Source organism: Azolla caroliniana, unplaced genomic scaffold (genome assembly GCF_043228905.1).
Source record: "Azolla caroliniana isolate FFs.n. ecotype wild unplaced genomic scaffold, voAzoCaro1.0.p SCAF_1, whole genome shotgun sequence".
In the NCBI taxonomy this organism is placed as follows: Eukaryota; Viridiplantae; Streptophyta; class Polypodiopsida; order Salviniales; family Salviniaceae; genus Azolla; species Azolla caroliniana.
The window spans coordinates 16,589,988-16,608,910 of NW_028230436.1; the positions used below are offsets into that span (position 1 = coordinate 16,589,988).

Genomic DNA, 18,923 nt, shown 5'->3' on the forward strand with positions numbered 1-18,923 from the left:
GTAGGCCTCCAAATAGCTCGTGGCGTCCTTCCCACCGAACCGGCCTATCGTGCCGACAACCGCTTCAATGGCCCTATAAAGGGCGCCTGCGCCTTCGCGCGCACTCACTATCTGATCCATAGCTGAAGCCATGGCTTCCGCGAGATCCGACCCCTTCATCTTTCTATTCATCTACCGCCTTTTCACGTCGAGTTCACCAAGTATGTCGCATTGTTATGCTCGTGCCTGTAGAACGAGGCGGGACCACCGGGGTCTTGGACCGAGAAATAGCTGAGAAGGAGGGGAATGGGAAGGCAACAGACGCACTTGCACACGCACAAACGCGGGGTACACAGGAATCACAGTGCTGCAACACAGCCAAACGAGACGACTAGAAGTCTGAGTATATGAACACGTATGTATATTAATTTGTATGTGTATATCAAGACAGTTACAACTAACAGGCCGGCAAGGCGAACACCGACACTTGTTCACTCACACGAAGAAGAGCGAGATGGAGACTCTGCCGGAAGCACACGGGCGTTCCACGAAGCAGAGTCAACCTCCCGAAAACCTGCGCCCAGCAAATACAGAGCAAGGAGGAGAAGAGCTCGGTCCCAGTCCGACAACACTTCGTCCTCCCCCCCAAAGCGATCCCTTTTTCATTCCTCTCCCTCTCTTTTATAGCCCAAGGAGGGAGGCCGTTATCATTCATTACATCATATTAATTCTCTGTCCTTTCGGATAGAGATACACCTCGATTCTCTCCTTATTGAATGCGTGCTACCTAGGATCTCACCTCAGCCGACTTGTACCTAGCTACTTACTATACAACGAAAGTGTGCTCGCGTGTAAGGGCCGGTTTATACGCGATAAACCAGGTTGCCGCCTAGGGACGGTTTTCTTCACAACGTAAAACGTTAGATTGGGCCAATCAACATCGAATCCCCACTCTAGATTTCAACGTCATGGACAAACTTTGGCTTTTTACTGTAATGTTTAATCACAAGGACCGCCCTTGGAGCACCAAGTTGTACTACAAATAACATTGAGAAAGTAAATTTATTGACATATAGAGACACCCTTGCCACACATTTTTAGATACATGAGATATTCCACACTTCATTGTTGGAGTTGTACTATGAGTCTAAGCTCCTTGATTGCAGCATTTTGCAACCAACCTCGATTGAGCCTTGAACGAGAGGAAAGGGATGAGTATGAGGTTGATGAAATCCTTGACTCAAAGAAGATGTAGGGCCGACTCTATTATTGTTCTTATGGAAGGGGTACCCGATGTCCACGGCCACTTGGGAACCTATTAACCATGTCAAGATTGCATAAGACACAATGAAAAGGCTCCATCATTGTTATGCCCATAAACTAACTCCTAGAAATCAGTTCTTAAACGGGGATGTGACGGTCACTAACGCATGGGTACAAATGTGTTTATGGAAGGATTAGTGGAAGGATCTAGACTATTGACTATTATAAGAGCTAAAATAAGATTGTAGAGAATTGATAAGTGAATGGTGGTAGGATGCTAGCATAGTCATGCATCACTTTTGTGAATGCAAAAAAGGGGTGTGCTTACCCTAGTCATTGGATCAAAACATTGGCATTGCCCTATGTTTTCTAGCCTAATCAACCTTGGTTCCTATCCTACTCCTAACCTTGTTCCTCGATTCCTTTTATTCATAAATTAGTCAACGCCTATAAAAACATTCTCAAACCTATAGATCAAAGTGTACATGGAAGGAACTTTGACTGCTCTCACTTGAATCCATGCATCTACATTTTCTCATCCTATCAATTAATACTTTTATCCTCTCATTTGAAGCCTCAACCTTTGGCATAGTTATCATCTATCCATTGAACAAAAAAAAGAGTCCATCATCCATATCAAAAACTTTCACAAGATAATTTACGTTATTTAAATCTACCTTTTTTCATAAAGACAATACAAATAAAGGCATATTAATAATGCAAAATAAGTTTCTATGTGAAACTTTATGTTTTCATTTCTATGGTATGTATACTTTGAATCCATGCTACATTCATATCCTCGAAACCATAAAAATAGTGGCATGTATATAGATGAGAAATTTAATATCTATGAGAAACAGAAATATGATCTTTGGAATGTTGTCATAAGAACCCAAAACAAATACCATACCATCATTGAAACCCACATTGTCAAAAGTGTATCTAAACATTAGTGAAACAAATAGGCCTTTGCAACTATAGTTGTTGACAGACAAAAATGAAAGGGGGTTAAACAATTTAAAGCTTTTGGGAAGAAGATGAAGTTTTTGGGAAGGATCAAACAAGGGAAACATAAGTATGAAGGAAAATTATCCTCCACTTCTATCTCTTCCATATTTAGCTTTTCAAAAAAGGCCATCCCTATATGTAGATTAGCATGCATCCTCTTATTTCGCCTCCAATAAATATCAAAGCAAGTAACAAGCAAGTTAACGCATCCATCCATGTTATAATTGCTTTACCTCTCAGATGAGCCAGCACAATATTTCAGTCTGATCCGGACGCACAATAATAATGCCTGTTGTTAACATACCCAATCATTTTCTATATGTCCTCAGATGGCCAATCCATATCAATGGGTAAGTCTGTGTGCAGTAGTCAAATTATCCTCCAGGTGCATGAGATTCAATTAGGCATATGCAAACATTAATTTTAAAAAGTAGTGTTTTGACACAGATATTGACAAAGATAGGAAATTGTTCAACACATGTAGCATTCAGGTAGGGTTGGGTGTACAGAAGTCTTCTATTATTATTGTTCTCCGTGCAGTAGCCATTCACATTTCCTCCTTCATAGGTTTGCATGGTAAAGTCCAGTTGGTAAGGTCATCTCACGCACAAAAAGATAGAATGCATCCAATCCCTACATTCCACAATCTCATCTGTAGTTTGGCAACATTTGTACATATTAACAAAAATATACTGAATTTAAGCAAATATCCAATAGCAAGACAAATAATACTGAGAAAAGACCATGTATAAATTCCATTTTAAGAGGAAGATCACATATTAGACCAAATACCACCTGAACAAATTTTCATTAGAAAAAAATCATAAAAGAGTGCAGCGATATAACCCCTTTATTAGCACAAAGTTGAGATTGCATGTGTCCCAAGTGAAGATTGGGAGCTTTAATATATATGTGTATACAGACAGTGTCATTTTTCCGTAAGGAGAAGTTACAAAGCAAGATGGATCCACTTAACTACAAGCAGCAAGCCTATTAATCTTGAACCAATCCAACCATTGGCAATTCTAAAGCAAACATGGTGTAGTATCATTGCAAAACCACAAACTAGATAGATACTAAGGGCATTATTCAACACAAGAATCTATGGTATATTTGATTGCCTAAGCGGAGCCGGAACAATAAGGCGCTGTCTACCAAAGTGTTTTAAGTTGTCGCTGTCTGTGTGAATAGAACCTCTTAAGTACAGCATCGTTGTGGATTGAAGTTCATCCTCTGCAAATCCACAGGCACTGAAGAAGGGCCTGCATGTTATGGAACATACAAAAATCAGTATATAATTTATTATGGGATATGGTAATTTTTTATGGGCATATTTATCATTAAATGTGGTGTTTAAATTTTATGCCAGAATTGAAACTAACCTTTGCTCAGGTGTAGTAAGAGCTGAAATGTCAGTTATGTCACGCCTTAAAAGCTCTCTGCAAAATACATAACCATGGTATTTAGGCATAAAACCATCTGAAAAAGCAAGACAAGTTTACAACAAACAAAGGATGCGTACCTTATTATTTGGTGTAATACTCTCCGACCAAGACCTTGCCTTTGTAGAGATGGGGCTACCTGGGAAAACAATACCAATACCTACATCAACTTACATTGCAAAATACATTGCAGCAAAACCTATTAATAATCATCAAAACCCATAATTGCCATCAAGTCAAGTTCTAATTGGATAAGCCTTCTTAAACAACGTAAATATGCTTTCAAATATTAAAAAGAGGAAAACCCAAAAACACCCCTTCGTTTTGCTTTATTTCATCAAATGCTCCTATGCTTATGGTACTTCCCCAAATGCCCTAGATCAACACAAAATCAGCAATTAGATGTGTTATTTGAGCAATCATATGGTTCAGTCAGCCCTTTTTTCTCAATTCCATAGTCAATTCATCCTCTTTATCTCTCTTTCAGGGGTTGAACAAGGTTGTCTCAAGAATAATGTACCTGGCTTCAGCTACAAGAAGAAACATGGATTCTCAACTTCTAAATAACGGATGAGTGACACAAGTAACTTTTGTCTCTATGGAACTGAGGCTTTAAGAGCTTTTCTTGCAGAATATTGGCATTAATTTCTAAATACATCATACAATCTTATGCAATAGCAGAATTTTATCTTTTCATCCAGATTCTTGCCTATACTCTAGCAATTCATTCGTTAGGATAACATCCTGGCACTGTTTCGGAAACAAAAGCCTTTTCAGCAACCTTTGACTGTATCCCCATCATTTAAGCTGTTTTCACTTCCACTTCTACTTTTTCTTTCTTGTTAATACGGTTGGGTAGCATAGAAGCTGAAAAAGGTGTCGAGAATTTTTGCCTCTCCATTTCCAGCATTGAGATGAACTGAGAAAACAGACTTGTATTCTTCCAGCCAAGACCCAGGTTAGTGTATTGGCTATCTTAACCTTTTCTTCGTCTTTCCACAGTCATAGAAACTGACAAAATGAACAAGAGTTCTCTCCAGCTGATTCACAGCGGCATTTCATCTCTCCTGTACACCATTTAGCACCCATGGAACCTGAGAGAAGATGGAGAGAGTGTTCTATCTATGATTTGCCTGTCTTCGCTGCATGGTTACCTTCTTTAATATCTTATAGCTGCCAGAAAAGAATGCATTCCATTCCAGATGTATCTTATGAACCTCTTTAATCTCTTTTTACAGTCTTTCAGATCCATGCAACCTTAAAAAGCAATGTTCTTTTACAGCCTACATCAATCTTATTAACAAACACAAATATGGTTTTCTCGCAGCAACCTCACAAAAACAGAAAAAAAAAAAAAAAGACGGCCCTTCTCAAAGATAGAGCTATCATGTGCAATATATATATATATATATATATATTCAATCATGTGTAGATCAATGATCATCCAATATCCATAGAAAAGGAGAAAGAAAAAGCAGACCTCACCACGAGGTCATAGATAGAGGCTGTAAGAGCCTCATCAGAGGTAGCTCGACCAAATGCAACGAGTGTTCTCCTCCGTTGTCTTCTTCTTGGAAGATCTTTGGAGAAGAAAATATTCGAGGGAAGACGTAATCCCTGGGTAGTGAGGGTTTGTATGAGATTTCCATAGCCATGGTGACGACCATCTCTGTGCATGCTGCAATCGTCTTCTACTCCATAGAAATCTTCTGTGAGATTCATGTGCATAGAGACCACAACTGTGCTGTTCCGAAGGGCCAAACGAAGCTTGGAGGGTTGTACAGGCTGCACAAGACCTGGAAATGGCTCCGATGAAGACGGGAACTGAAGACAGTTCTGACCGGTGGATGCCAGAAGAGAGCTGAGCTCCCAAGGGTCGATGGCATTTCTGTCGAGGCTCACAGACATGGGAGGGAGAAGAAGAGCGGCAGAAGAAGCCATGGCCATTATCTATTGCCTATCTATGGCCTATCTATTTATTTGCCTATTGCCTATGTGCTTATGGCTTGTGGCTCTCCTACGATCCTTCTTCGTTTGTTAGTTGCTTCAGCTTGGGGTGGGTGGGGGTTAGGACGGTCCTCTAATTACATATGTACTTAATCCTCCTCCTCCTCCTCCTCCTCCTCCTCCTCCTCCTCCTAAGCAGGCTGGCTGATATGAATGTTACATATGTATGTATGTATGTATGTATGTACTCAACGATGGACCCCAAGTTGTCAACTTATCCCTCTTAACACATTCACATTCGATGTGTTGAGTAGGGATCGGCAACGGCTCAGCTCAACCCTAAACCGTTAGGCTTAACCAGCTTAAAACGGCTTAGAGGCTTAGGGGCTCGGCTCAAGTTTGAGCTTAACTGAATGGTTTGACCTCGGTTCAGCTTAAAAGGCTGATTCCTTCCAAATTGTATCCGTCTAAGTGTGAACTTGTTAATAAGTTGGGGCTTAGGATATAAGCAAATAAGTTAGGGCTTAATAAGTCAATAAGTTAGGGTTTAGTATATAAGTTAGGGAGATAACATTGTAAAGAATAACGAGTGGAAGAGAGACGAAGAGACAAAGAACTGATTCTCCAGTTCTGTGTATTGTATCTCTGAGAGAGTGAGAGAACGAAGCAAAAAAACTTTCCATTAAAGCTTGCACAGTGTAAGTCTGCGCCTACTCTATTTTTCTGTCTACATTGTTTGTTGTTCATAACCAACAACAGATCCATACACGTTGTCGTGAAGATTTTCGGCAACGATGTGAAAATTGCATGGAATGTACAAAATCAAGTTTGGTTCTTCACACACAATATGAAACAATAATAGTGAAGATATTATTTTATATCTTGGTACAAAAAGATGGATGTCTTCAAGAGCTTCCGAATGCATTTTACTAATGTGAAACAGACAACTTAGTGTCAAGTTATGTGAGTCTGAAGTTTGAGAAGAAGAAGAGAAAAACAAAATTCTAAGATATCCCACATATATAGGACACCATAAAGGATTCAAGAGTATATAACTAGAGCCATATCTCTTTATACTTCATCTATGTGTTAGGAGCACAAAAAGGTTTGGTTGTATAACTTGGACGAATGGATGCGACCAAGTTGTTCCAAATGGATTTGGAGAACCGGAACCGGACCGGATAGATGAATCGATTGGATAGGTTGATCACGATAATTTCGGTGTCGAACGAACAAAATTATCTAGACTAAAAACCTAGTAAAAATTTGTATACAAAGGGATGCAAGCAAGGCTTGAACTTTGCACCTCCAAGATAGGAGGCAATAAACTTACCCAAACCAAGATATTTCTTTAAAAATGTTTTTTCTATCATTTTAGTTTCACATGTAAATTCTCATATTAGAGCTTGAATGAGTGACATGGTTATCATGCATCACATGTAATACATGAGCGCCAAATGGCAAACATGCATTCTATGCATTGTATGCATGTCTTGTACCCTCACATGCATCATATGCATGGGGGAATTTATAAAAGAGTGGATTAAAAAGATCAAAGGGAGCTATATAATAATCAAGAAATTAATAAAAAAAGAAAAAGAAAAATCGTTATCCAATTGGTGATATATTAATCTTGTTTCTCAAATCTAAAGTGAAGGGTTCAATCTTAATCTCCCTCTCTCTCCATCTTAATCTTTCTCTCGCCATATCAATCTCTCTCAATCTATCTTAAATACTTTCTCACTAAAGCTAGTACAAACTTTGAATCCTTCCAATCCAGGACCCCGACGGTTCTGCCTCACAATCCGCACATAGTGACGGATTTTCATGACAACGTTTCCGCAAAACACACTCGTTGTCAACAGGGACAACCTTACATAACACAATTGACCTACCACAAAGCTAAGTCATTTCTTTAAAAGTTTTATTTTCATCATTATACTTTTTTATATGTAATTTTTTTATTTATTTTTATTTTTGGTAAAATCAGACAATTAGTCATTCCTTTACCGTACACACTTCGGATGGAAGTGTATGTCGTTCCTATGTAATTGATTTGATTCAGCCTTATCATTTCTAAGTAGCAATGGAAACTTGGAAGAATAACTTAAATTTCTTTCAATCTTTGTTAAGGTGAATATTATTTCTATACAATTAGTAACAAGCATTACCATTTCAACTTGTGTGGATAGACTTGATTGAAAATATATTTGCACCATGCTTGAATATAGAATCATATAGGTTAATGTCAACATGTGGGTAATATCACAAGAAGATATGGATCATTTGTCAATCAACTTCATTGGAATAATAGTGGATCTTCTCACGTGTGGGAGACTTGCTTGCCAAGCATATCTATGGTGTCGATGAAGCATGATGTGGCTCTTCAACTGATCGTAACTATACAAGGCTAATTGCATGTAAAAAAAACCCTATTACAACTTGTAAGTCAACTTTACATATCTACATAGAGAGATACATATTCATATCATTAAATACCATGAATATGTCTCTCGACATCCCCTAACCTTTCTTATCAGACCAAATGACGAATGTGATGTCCAACTAACTTACATACTTGTCTCTCTTCATGATTGAATATGCTTGACATCTCCAGCAATGAAAATTGCCATAAAAGAAACCCCTTCAATCTCAACACATAACAATGTACTCCCCTTTGTTCATCAAATATAAAAGCATTTCGCATATTCCAAATAAACCAAAGCCCATAATACCTCAAATAATCCAAAATAATCTGAAAAGAAGGTGAAAGGCCTCCTAATTCCACTTGTGCAAAAACCCATTTGAAAGGAGATTGTATCACTCCTGTCAAGGACATCCATATTGCATTGATAAACTTCCAAACCATCTTTGTAACAGGACATGAATAAATCGATGTCGATTGTGCTCTACTTCCATCATACAAAAGAAACAAAAACCACTAGTAATTTTTTTTTTGCATAAAGCATCACCCAATGGCAATCCACCAACCATAACCCTCCAAATAAACACCTTTGCTCTAAATGACAAATGTGAACACAACCCTTCTGAAGTACATTTTTCCACCAAATTGTTGGCCTATGAAAAGACCATACCTTAATTACCCTATTTTCTAACCACATATGTTTCCCAATAATTGTATGATAAACCTCATTCGTTGAAACCATACTTAAGTTGTCCCCCCCCACAAATGTCCAATCAAGATATAGAGAATCTTCATTCAAATGTGGCACATGCCCTTGCAACATTGATAATCCTTGTAATGTATCCCAAATGTGCCGAAAATTGCGTGGAATTCCAAATGTTGATCTAGCAATATGAAAAGCCATCAACCTTCTTTGAGAAGTCAAAATTGCATCTTTTAGTGGTACCAATCCTAATCGAGCCATTCAATTAAATTAATGTTGCAAAGATTGTTTACTTTCCCAATCCAACACCCTTGATGTTGCCAAAATCTCTAGTTGTAGAGAATTTGCATGCTCTCTATGTGATGGAGGATCCCACTTGACAAATTCTATCACATTCTACCAAGATGATAATAATTGATTAACAACCCAAGACATTGAACACTTCACTTGCCTTTTGGAGTTGACTACATTCCACCAATGTGTTTCTACTCTTACTTTGCCAAACTTGATGCCAATTCTCTCAATAAAGAAAATCACCATTTCTATCCATGGTTGTGTGTTTGCAAACATAGAAATGAGTAATGAAAACCTCCGAGCTACCATACGCTCATATACATTCAATAATGCTGCTCCACCAAGCCGTTTTGGAGTACAAATATGATCCCATGCCAACCAAGAAATGTCATGTTTCCCTTTTTTCTCCCATAATAATGAACGCATGGATTGGGTAACCTTTTCAATAGCCTTCTTAGGTCATGACAACAATGGAAGATAAAAAGAAACCATGGGTATCATAATGGATTGCACAACTTTAACCCTTATATGGAATGGCCATGGCTGAGATCTCCAATAGATGAACTTATTTTCAATCTTTCTCGACACCCAATCAACTAGTTTAACATGTGAAACTTCTACTCCAATAGGGTAACCCAAGTGTCGAAAAATTTCCCCACGATTAACAATCTTTCCTGACTAGCCAAGCTCCAATATATTTTGCTTAGTACATGAAATAAGAACTGATTTATGCATATTAATCTTTAATCTTAATGCAAGAGAAAACAATTCCCAAACCTTTGTAGCCTTTGTAACATTATTACATGTAGCTCCCAAAAACATAAAATGATCATCTGCTAGTGCTTGAGCAATACACTGTCTCCCAGATGGCAATCTTAACCCAACCAATTCTCCATCCACCATCATATTATGTAGCTTAACAAGTATAGAATGAGTGACAATAGTAAACAAAAGTGGACTAAGGGGCCCCCTTGTCTAACTGACCTTCTCACCGAAATAGGTTGTGTTACTCCTCCATTAAGCATGACATGTGACATTGAAGCATCCCCCAATGTATATATCAAATTTGACATATGATCACCAAACCCCATTTGATGCATCACCTGACATAAAAAGGACCAATTAACATGATCGTATGCCTTCTCTAGATCCAATTGCAACATCACAATCTCTTGTTTAGTTTTCACAACAAAATCTATTGCCATCTGAACATTTAAAATATTATGCAAAATATCTCTGTTGGCCAAAAAACCATATTGAGCATTATGGATAATAGTTGGCAATATTGTATGTAATCTATTAGCCAAAATCTTTGTGAAAATCGTATAAATCCCCCCCATCAAAGATATAGACCTCCATTGAGCAAAGGACACTGGAGATGGCACTTTAGGTAACAATTTTATTAAACCAATCTTCCAAGATTGTGGCATGTGCCCTGTGGACCAAACATTCTGGAATAGAATTGCAAAGGACCTCTTCAAGTGTGTATTATATTTCTTAAAGAATTCATTTGTTAAACCATCCCAACCAAGACTCTTACCATTCACAAGATGAGAAATCACATTTTCTACCTCAACCTCTGATATATTTGCATCCAAAACTTTAGAAACCTCCATTGATACATGATTTGTAACTTCCTTCAAGAACACCCCTCGAGCATAATTAATAGTTTCATCAACATGAGTTTCTACATCTAACAATTGCTTATAATAATCCACACATTTTGTCACAATCATATGAGGATCCATAATCATCATCCCATTTTCTTGTAACCGCACCACATTATACCTCTCATGTGATTCATGAAGGGCATGAAAGAAATTGTGTGATTGACAATTACAATCATCCACTTCTTGTCTCAACTTATGTAGTCTAGCTTGTTGATAACTCTTAACCTTCATATCACATAACGAGGTTGATAATATTTTGTGAAAAGCCAATAATTGCTCATCCATTGGCCAATAACTTAGTAAGGCATTACATCGTCCCAACAATGTAGCCAAAGCCTTTATTTTTCTTCTTCTCTTAAAGGCATTATATATTCCATAAAATCTAGATAGCTTTTGCACATTTACAACAAATACATCCCAAGCCTCGAATCCAACGTCTTGAACATGTAAATTGAATTTCTCAATCAATTGACACATGTAACCATGAAATACTTCATGGTCTAAAAAAGATGAATTAAAACGAAGAGGAGGTTGTCTTAAGAAATATTTAAATTGATCAACTGATTGATGTGCAAACTCAAACACTAATGGAAAATGATCCGAAAGAACCAAATCATAAGAAATGGAAATATCCAAAATCTTTGGCAAGAAACAATCAGTATGCATAATATACATACAATCTAACCTACTCCAAGTAGATGTGTATTGTGCTAATCGAAAAGTATAACGTGGCTCATCACCATGAATCCAAGGCCACACATCACAATGTAGAACATCCATTTCTAATTGCTCCAAGATTGAGTTTCAGATCTTTTCATTATAGAATGCATAGAAGTTGATTGTGCTTCCTCACAACAAACATTAAAATCCCCCATCATTATTCCTGCTTGACCTTGCTTAAGAAGCGAAGCCAAATTTTGCCACAACAACTTTCGTTTTTGAGATAGATTTGAAGCATATACACCAACCAACCACAAAATTTGGCCTTCATAAGATATTTGTATAACCAAAAATTGACCAAAATCATCACTAAAGATAACTTGAGGACAAAACACATTTCTTATAAACATAACAACTCCTGAATAATCACCTTTCACTTTTCCTGAATAACATAGCATATAACCCTTAGTGTTAACCACTAAACCTGCATTTTTATGTTCTTTATGCTCCACGGCACATAAAACATCCCACTGATTGTGTAACAAAGCACTCCACACCTCATGCATATTAAATCAGGAACAAATCCCTCTTACATTCCATGTTGTCACCTTCATACTTTAGCCTTTCCTTTAGATGAGGGAACCTGTTTTTCCCTCTCAGTCAATGTATCTGCTAAATCTTGAAAAAATTCTCCTAAGATTGCAAACGAATTTTGATGGGAAGGGAATCCTGACACACTTGATCTATTCCCTTTGTTATGTTGTACTTGAGTATGCTTATTCCAAGGGAATTTGCAAACGAACAACATGAACCAAACTCCTACCATAGAAAATTGGCAACCTAGCAAGTAATGTTTCTTTATTCTCACTTGAATTCAATACCACCGCATAGAAACCACGTGGGCCAACATACACATCCTCTACACAATCCCCATGCAAGACACCACGCAGCCATTGTTTGACCCAATGAAGGGCAGGTATTTTGCCAATAAAAAAAAGTATCACTTCTCTATCATAAAATGCAGAAAAAGATGACAAATACTCTTGTGTATCCACCTCAACCTTAAAAATATCTTCTACATCAAACTCTAAAGCAATTTTAGCATTTTGTTTCATGCAATCCTCCATCAAAGCATTAGCCATGCATTTCAAATAATCCCAGTGTGCATCATCTTAAAAGTTAACATCACTACGCATTGCATCAACATATGACATGTTAACCTCGTCTTCCACACATTTGGGTCTTTTCATTGCATTGCTTACATCTTTATCAGTAATCTGCGGAACCATTGATTTTGACGTCCCTTGTATATCCATTGACATTGACGTACATGTATCGAAAGTAGGCAGTAATAAAGACATACCAGGATTTATATTGTTTGTTATAGCCATCGAGTGTAAACCACCATAGAATCAGGTCAATCTTGGTAGGAAGCCCCCAAGAGAGGATGAACTCTATCTTTACCGGCAGCCCCAAAGCCCGCAACAGTAATTTGAGCACTGCTTCACGCTCAAAAATCTGTTCACAACGTGCTATATCTCGTTAGAAAGGAATCCAAAAGAGCTTTCCAACGATTATTTGCACGCGTGATTCTGATAAACAGAACAAAAGATATGAACAAAATGCTCAGCTGCACTCCTCCTCCTATCAAGCTTCTCCTCTCTTCTTCCTCTCTCTCTCTCTCTCTCTCTCTCATACATGATAATTCTCATACATGAGAGCTTGAATGAGTGACATGGTTATCATGCATCACTTGTAATGCATGAACGCCAAATGGCAAACATGCATCACATGCATTTCATACATTACATGCATTGTATTCATGTCTTGCACCCTCACATGCATCATATGCATGGGGGAATCTATAAAAGAGTGGAGGAAAAGAAAAGAAAACTAAGTATTGAATCAAGAAATTACTAACAAGAAATCTAATTATCTTATTGGTGATGGATCTTGTCTCTCAAAATTGAAATCTTTATCTCAATCTCTCTCTCAATCTGTCTCATAATTGGAATCTCTGTTTCTCTATCTTAAATACTTTCTCACTAAAGCTAGTACAACCTTTGAATCCTTCCAATCCCGGACCTCGGTGGTCCCGCTTCATTTCGTGAACACGTGAGGATTTCCGCGACATCTTTCTTGGTGAACCGGACGTGAAGAAGCGGTTGGAAGGATCAAGACAAGGATCAATCGATACTTGGAGATGGCATTCTCAAGCAATCAAGCAGGAGAGTTCGAAAGGATGATGGCAATCGTTGAACAAATGATGAGATCTCAGGACAACGATGCGAGTGTGGAGAAGGTCGTCAACCATGTCGTGGAGATCGAGGGTCAATTTGATGGTAGGAACATTACGAAGTTCCTTGATGCATACAAAAGAGAGATGAATCAGAGGGAAGTGTATGAAGCACGTTAAATCTCAAGTTTCAAGAGAGTTATCACCAACAACATCCAAAGAAGGGAAGGGAAGGGAAGACAACATGGACCAAGTTCAAGAAAGCAATATTAGCGGAGTTCTTGACGGAAGATTTGTCGAGGATGACTCGACATGTCTTGATGAAGTGGATAGAGAAGGGGTGTACGATGAGTTCGACCAGATGTATAGTCGTCTCCCCACCACAGACCAAGTTCTACTTGAGGAGGACAAGACTTTGTACTTCCTAAAAGTTGTGGATATGAAGGATAGACGAGAACTGGGGACTCTCCTCGAAGATGACACCCAAGCGAACGGGTTTGTGGCAGATTGGACTGCGGTGAAGCAAGCATGCAACAGGCTCGACAAGCATCGTCAATGGGTTGATGACACTGATTTGGCAAGATTGAGCAAGGAGAAAATGAGAAAACCAAAAGTGGTTGAGCCGCCCAAACAAAGCAACCCGGAAGAAAAGAATATTGATGATGACATCATCGAAGAGTTGGCGAAGAAGTTCATGATGGTCACGTTAGCAAACATGAATCTTCGGGGCCCCAAAGGAAAAGAACCCTTTAGATGTGTGTGGTGCAACAACACGGAGCACATGAGAAGGGAGTGCGTGAGCCTTCGAGAGAATATTGTATACATGGATGACAACATGATCTGCTCGAGTGAAACTCGAAGACCCTTGCGGGTGAATTTCGGAAAAGGGGGAATGAAGAAAGCAATGGAAGATGTTGAGGCGAGTCATGTGGATGCAATGCACTATGCTGCATCGGCTAGAATAAGAGTTGGAAAAGACAAAAATGAAGTCGCTAGAACAGGAACAAAGTTTTGGTCTACTATTCTTGAGTATGAGAAGAAGGGGAGCGTTACTTCGAACGAAGTAGAGCTTGCAGACTGAAGTGTGCAAAGTATAACCAGATGGTCGGATCCAATGGATGACAACACCATATTCATGGAAGTGATGTGTGACAACCATGAGGTATTCGTGGATGAAAAGAGAAAAAGAATGGAAGGGCAAGATAGCCCATCAAAAAGACATGATACAAGGAGCATGAAAAAGAAAGAAGATGCAGAAGCAAGTCGAGTTTTACGAGCAGAGGATGGAGACTCAAGCTAGAAAGGGGAATTGAGCAAACGAGTCGAAGAATCTGTTCGGCCCGTGAGGGTTGATGTCGAAGACCCCGTTCGGAAGACAAGAACTATGCCTACCTATAAACTAAGGTCGGACATAGAATAGACGACAGACTTGAAGAAGATTCTCGAGGAACGTGTTCTTGATAGCCACGTGACCTTGTACTTAAGGGAATTTCTTGGCATTACGAAGGAGTTCCATGATACAATCGTGGACCTCGTGAAGAGAAAAAGGCAACAGTCAGACGAGGAAGAAGAGAAGCCACTAAAAGCAAAAGTGAAGGCCATAATGATGGCAAGGGATGAAGTCGATGAAGATATGGTGGGCAGTCACTATACTCGGCCTCATTGGGCGTGAACGACGACGGAGACATCAGTAAAGTTGGGAGAGAGAAAAGAGACAGTCATAGCTTTAATAGACCATGGGTGCGAGATCAACCTTATGTCGACTTAGGTCTACAAAAAGGGATGATGGCCCATAAATATGAATCATGGGTGGAAGATCCATGCGGCAATGAAAGCTATCAAAGACTTGTATGGGGCATGTCCTAATATCCCCATCACGATTGGCGATGTCGAGATAGATCAACATTTTTTTGTTCAAGATTCGACATCCCATCCCATCATTCTTGGGCAACCATACATAACTTTGTCCCGAATGGAAACCAAAGTGTTTGACAATGGTGCGGCATTTGCTTGAGTAAGGAGTCTTGATGTAAAGAAGGTCGTGTAGTTCTTGACTGTACGTGCCAACCACGAAAGGAATCGGGATTGTCTCGGAGAAGATGCTTCGGATTTTTAGGAAGGAATATTTTCAAGAGGGGGGTGAATAGTCCAAACAAGCGTATGCCCCAAGAAGATAGAAAAGCTCATGAATTTGCGATAGGAGGGTTGCATGTAGCCCCTAATGGAATGTGCAAAATCAGCACGTTTGACAAAGAAGAGAAGTCTCGAATGCAAAGCTTTGAGGAAACTTTAAGGGAAGAACAAATATTGGAAAGAGATGAAAGAATCGAATGGGTAATGGAGGATGTTGTGGACTTGGGCCCTCGTAGCCAGTGATCAATTAAGATAAACTCCATCGACATGTACGTTGCCATCGACGAGTATAGTCGAAGTATCATGTCAGAGAATGTCGAAGTGAATATGAAATACAAGACGATGGACAAGGAAGTGAAGCATGTTGCTATTCCACTACCTGAGGATAGATGGCAAAGAATGAAGGAAGTTGCACAGGATCCAAGCCTATGAGATCCGAGAGGAATCATACATGCCTTCACTAAAGAGACAAGAGAGAAGCTTTGTATCGGGAAAGATGAATTTCTTTTGGCAGAAGAGGAAGTTGCATTTTGGAAAATGCTCGAAAGTTATGGGAAAGCATTTGCTTTCTATCCAAATGAAATCGAATGCGCCGATCCAAAGATAATAGAACCGATGGTGATATTCACAATACCACATGTACTGTGGAACCTAAAGTCGATACCGGTCCCAAGAGCACAAATTTTGAAGCTAGTCAAGCTCTTGAAAGAGAAGGTCAAGATGGGAATTCTAGAGCCGTCGGATGCTCCTTACTTGAGTAGGTGGTTCATGGTACCAAAGAATAATGGAACCTTAAGGTTCATAAGAGATCTTCAACCAGTGAGTAAAGTGACGATCTGCGATGTCGGGATCGGTCCAAGTATCAATGAGTTTGTAGAAGCATTTACAGGAAGGTCCATTTATTCTATTGGTGATCTCTACTCAGGCTACGATCAGTTTCAACTAGTAGTCGGCAATAGAGACATCACAACAATGAGTACTCCAATTGGATTGGATTTCAACCAAGTCTGTAGCACACATGGTAAATGCCATGAACAAAGTACTTGAAAAGAATGGCGTGCAGAAGCAATATAGGAAACCGAACAACAGAAAACACAGGTTTAATGGAAAGCTTAGGTTTGCACAGTACGCACGGGAGAGATAGAGAGAGAGAGTAAACACCAGAACTCTAATAGAAAATAATACTCAATCTGTACATACACTGTGCTTAGTGAGCACCTTTTATACAAGCCCTGACAATCGGGCTGACACAAGTACTGACATTACTTGACTGATCATAACTGAGCCTCGACTCTTACTCCCAAAACTATTCCTTACGAGGAATATCTCTCTAACGGCCTTTCGGTTTACGCACCGATACAGCCTAACTACGTACTAGTCTGCGTACCAGTTTACGCATCCGTTTTATGCACCGGTCCGGCCTAACCGATCCAGTCCACGACTTGCTCAGCCTATCTGGCCGATGTTGAGCTTGTCTCTCAACACTCCCCCTCAAGCTCAACTTGAGGCTCTTCGGGATCTTCCTGATCACCACTCCGGTTCCTCTTGGCTCCACGCCTCGCTTGCGCTCCTCGGCTTGTTTGAGTCCGCGCGCTTCGACCCTTCCGGTCGGCTTGTCTGCTCCCACGGCCCTTCACAGCTCCCTTGTTGTCGCGGTGTTGGTGCTTCTCCTACTGCCTTCTTCTCCGCTTGGCCCTTGGTTGATTCAGTGTATCCGAATCAAACATACGAACCGACTCGGCTACCTTCGATTGGTTTTCGCTCTCGTCCGAGTTGGCTATCTCCAACTCGTCTTCGGTCTTCTTGCCCTTGACGACGTCATCTCCCCCATGCTTGGTTGGCTTCGGCTCATCCGTTTGGCTGCTCCCCTTATGTCTGCTTTTGGACTCTAATCCGCCCTCGGCTTCTTCAGCTGATCCGAAGTCGAATTCGTCATCCGACCCGGCGTCACGGTCTTTTCCGCTCCCTTCCGGCTCCCTTGCTCGGTCTTTCAAGACTATTCTCCCCCTCAAGTTTGGCATGTCGAGGTGACGCAACCCAAGCGCACCCGAGAACCGCCGCAACTTGTCCAGAACAAGGGGCTTGGTGAAGATGTCGGCGGTCTGCTGATCCGTCGGAACATACTGAAGTTCGACTTCACTAGAAAGGACACGCTCACGGACAAAATGGTAGTGCACCTCAATGTGCTTGGTCCGTGCATGGAAAATAGGGTTCTTCGTGAGTTGGATGTTGCTAAGGTTGTCGCAGTAGATTGTCATCGGATCAGACACCTCCTCTTGCAGGTTCTTAAGTAGCCGCTTCAACCATATGGCTTCATGTCGCGACAGCTGCTCCTCTATACTCGGCCTCGGTGCTCGACAATGCAACTATCGGCTGCTTCTTGCTACTCCACATGAACGCAACACTCCCAAGAGAGAACGCGTATCCGAATGTGGATCGGCGATCGCCGGCGTTTCCAGCCCAATCAACATTGGTGTAGCCGACCAACTACGAGGCAATATCGGCCCAATATAGTAGCCCACGGTCCTTAGTGCCGCTTACATACCGCAGTACGCGTTGCGCACACTGAAGGTGCTCCCCGGTAGGTCGCGCCATGAATTGACTAATCACCCCGACCGGGTAGCTGAGATCTGGTCGAGTGATGATCAAGTATATAAGGCTTCCGACTATTTGTCAAAACCTCGTTGGGTCGCAAACCTTTCCAGAGTTGGGGCGAAGCTTGACGGTTCTATCCAGAGAAGTCGAGACGGACTTACAGTCTGCCATCCCGAATTTGAAGAGCATATTCAATGCGTAATGACGTTGGCTGATCAGTATACCTTCGGGGGTGCAGATCACTTCGATCCCGAGGAAGTAATGAAGGTCCCCCAGATCCTTCATGTCGAATGATACCGCAAGCTAGAGCTTCACGCGGTCGATTTCATCTAGGTCGGCGCCGGTGATGACCAAGTCATCAACATAAAGTAAAATACTAACCGGCCCAAGTCGACCTTTCCGGATGAACAGTGAGGAGTCCGATTTCGACGTCGCAAAACCCATCCGACGTAGTTGCTGCGTGATCTTCGCGTTCCAGGCACGCGGGGCTTGCGTTAGTTCGTAGAGGGACTTCTTCAATCGGCACACTGCCGAGGTGTTCGTTCCGGAGTGAAATCCGAGGGGCTGT

General features: G+C 40.4%; 1 protein-coding gene across 1 annotated transcript; it reads right to left on the minus strand.

The window, feature by feature from the left end:
* Positions 1–3,029: 3,029 nt before the first annotated feature.
* Positions 3,030–5,634, minus strand: LOC147869104 (Acyl-CoA N-acyltransferases (NAT) superfamily protein). The gene is made up of 4 exons (XM_087326491.1): positions 5,178–5,634; positions 3,773–3,831; positions 3,633–3,689; positions 3,030–3,512 (listed from the first exon to the last, which is right to left on the minus strand). Exons 1-4 carry the CDS (start codon positions 5,631–5,633, stop codon positions 3,353–3,355), a joined length of 732 nt encoding a protein of 243 aa, XP_087182617.1. The 5' UTR covers position 5,634; the 3' UTR covers positions 3,030–3,352.
* Positions 5,635–18,923: the final 13,289 nt, after the last annotated feature.

Bases quoted from the DNA above. Each gene is read 5' to 3' on its own strand.
- LOC147869104 (XM_087326491.1), bottom strand. From the start codon at position 5,633: ATGGCTTCTTCTGCCGCTCTTCTTCTCCCTCCCATGTCTGTGAGCCTC. The intron at 3,832-5,177 runs GTGAGGTCTGCT...TTGTTTTCCCAG, and splicing joins CCTCTATCTATGACCTCGTG to GTAGCCCCATCTCTACAAAG. The intron at 3,513-3,632 runs GTTAGTTTCAAT...CATAACATGCAG, and splicing joins CTTACTACACCTGAGCAAAG to GCCCTTCTTCAGTGCCTGTG.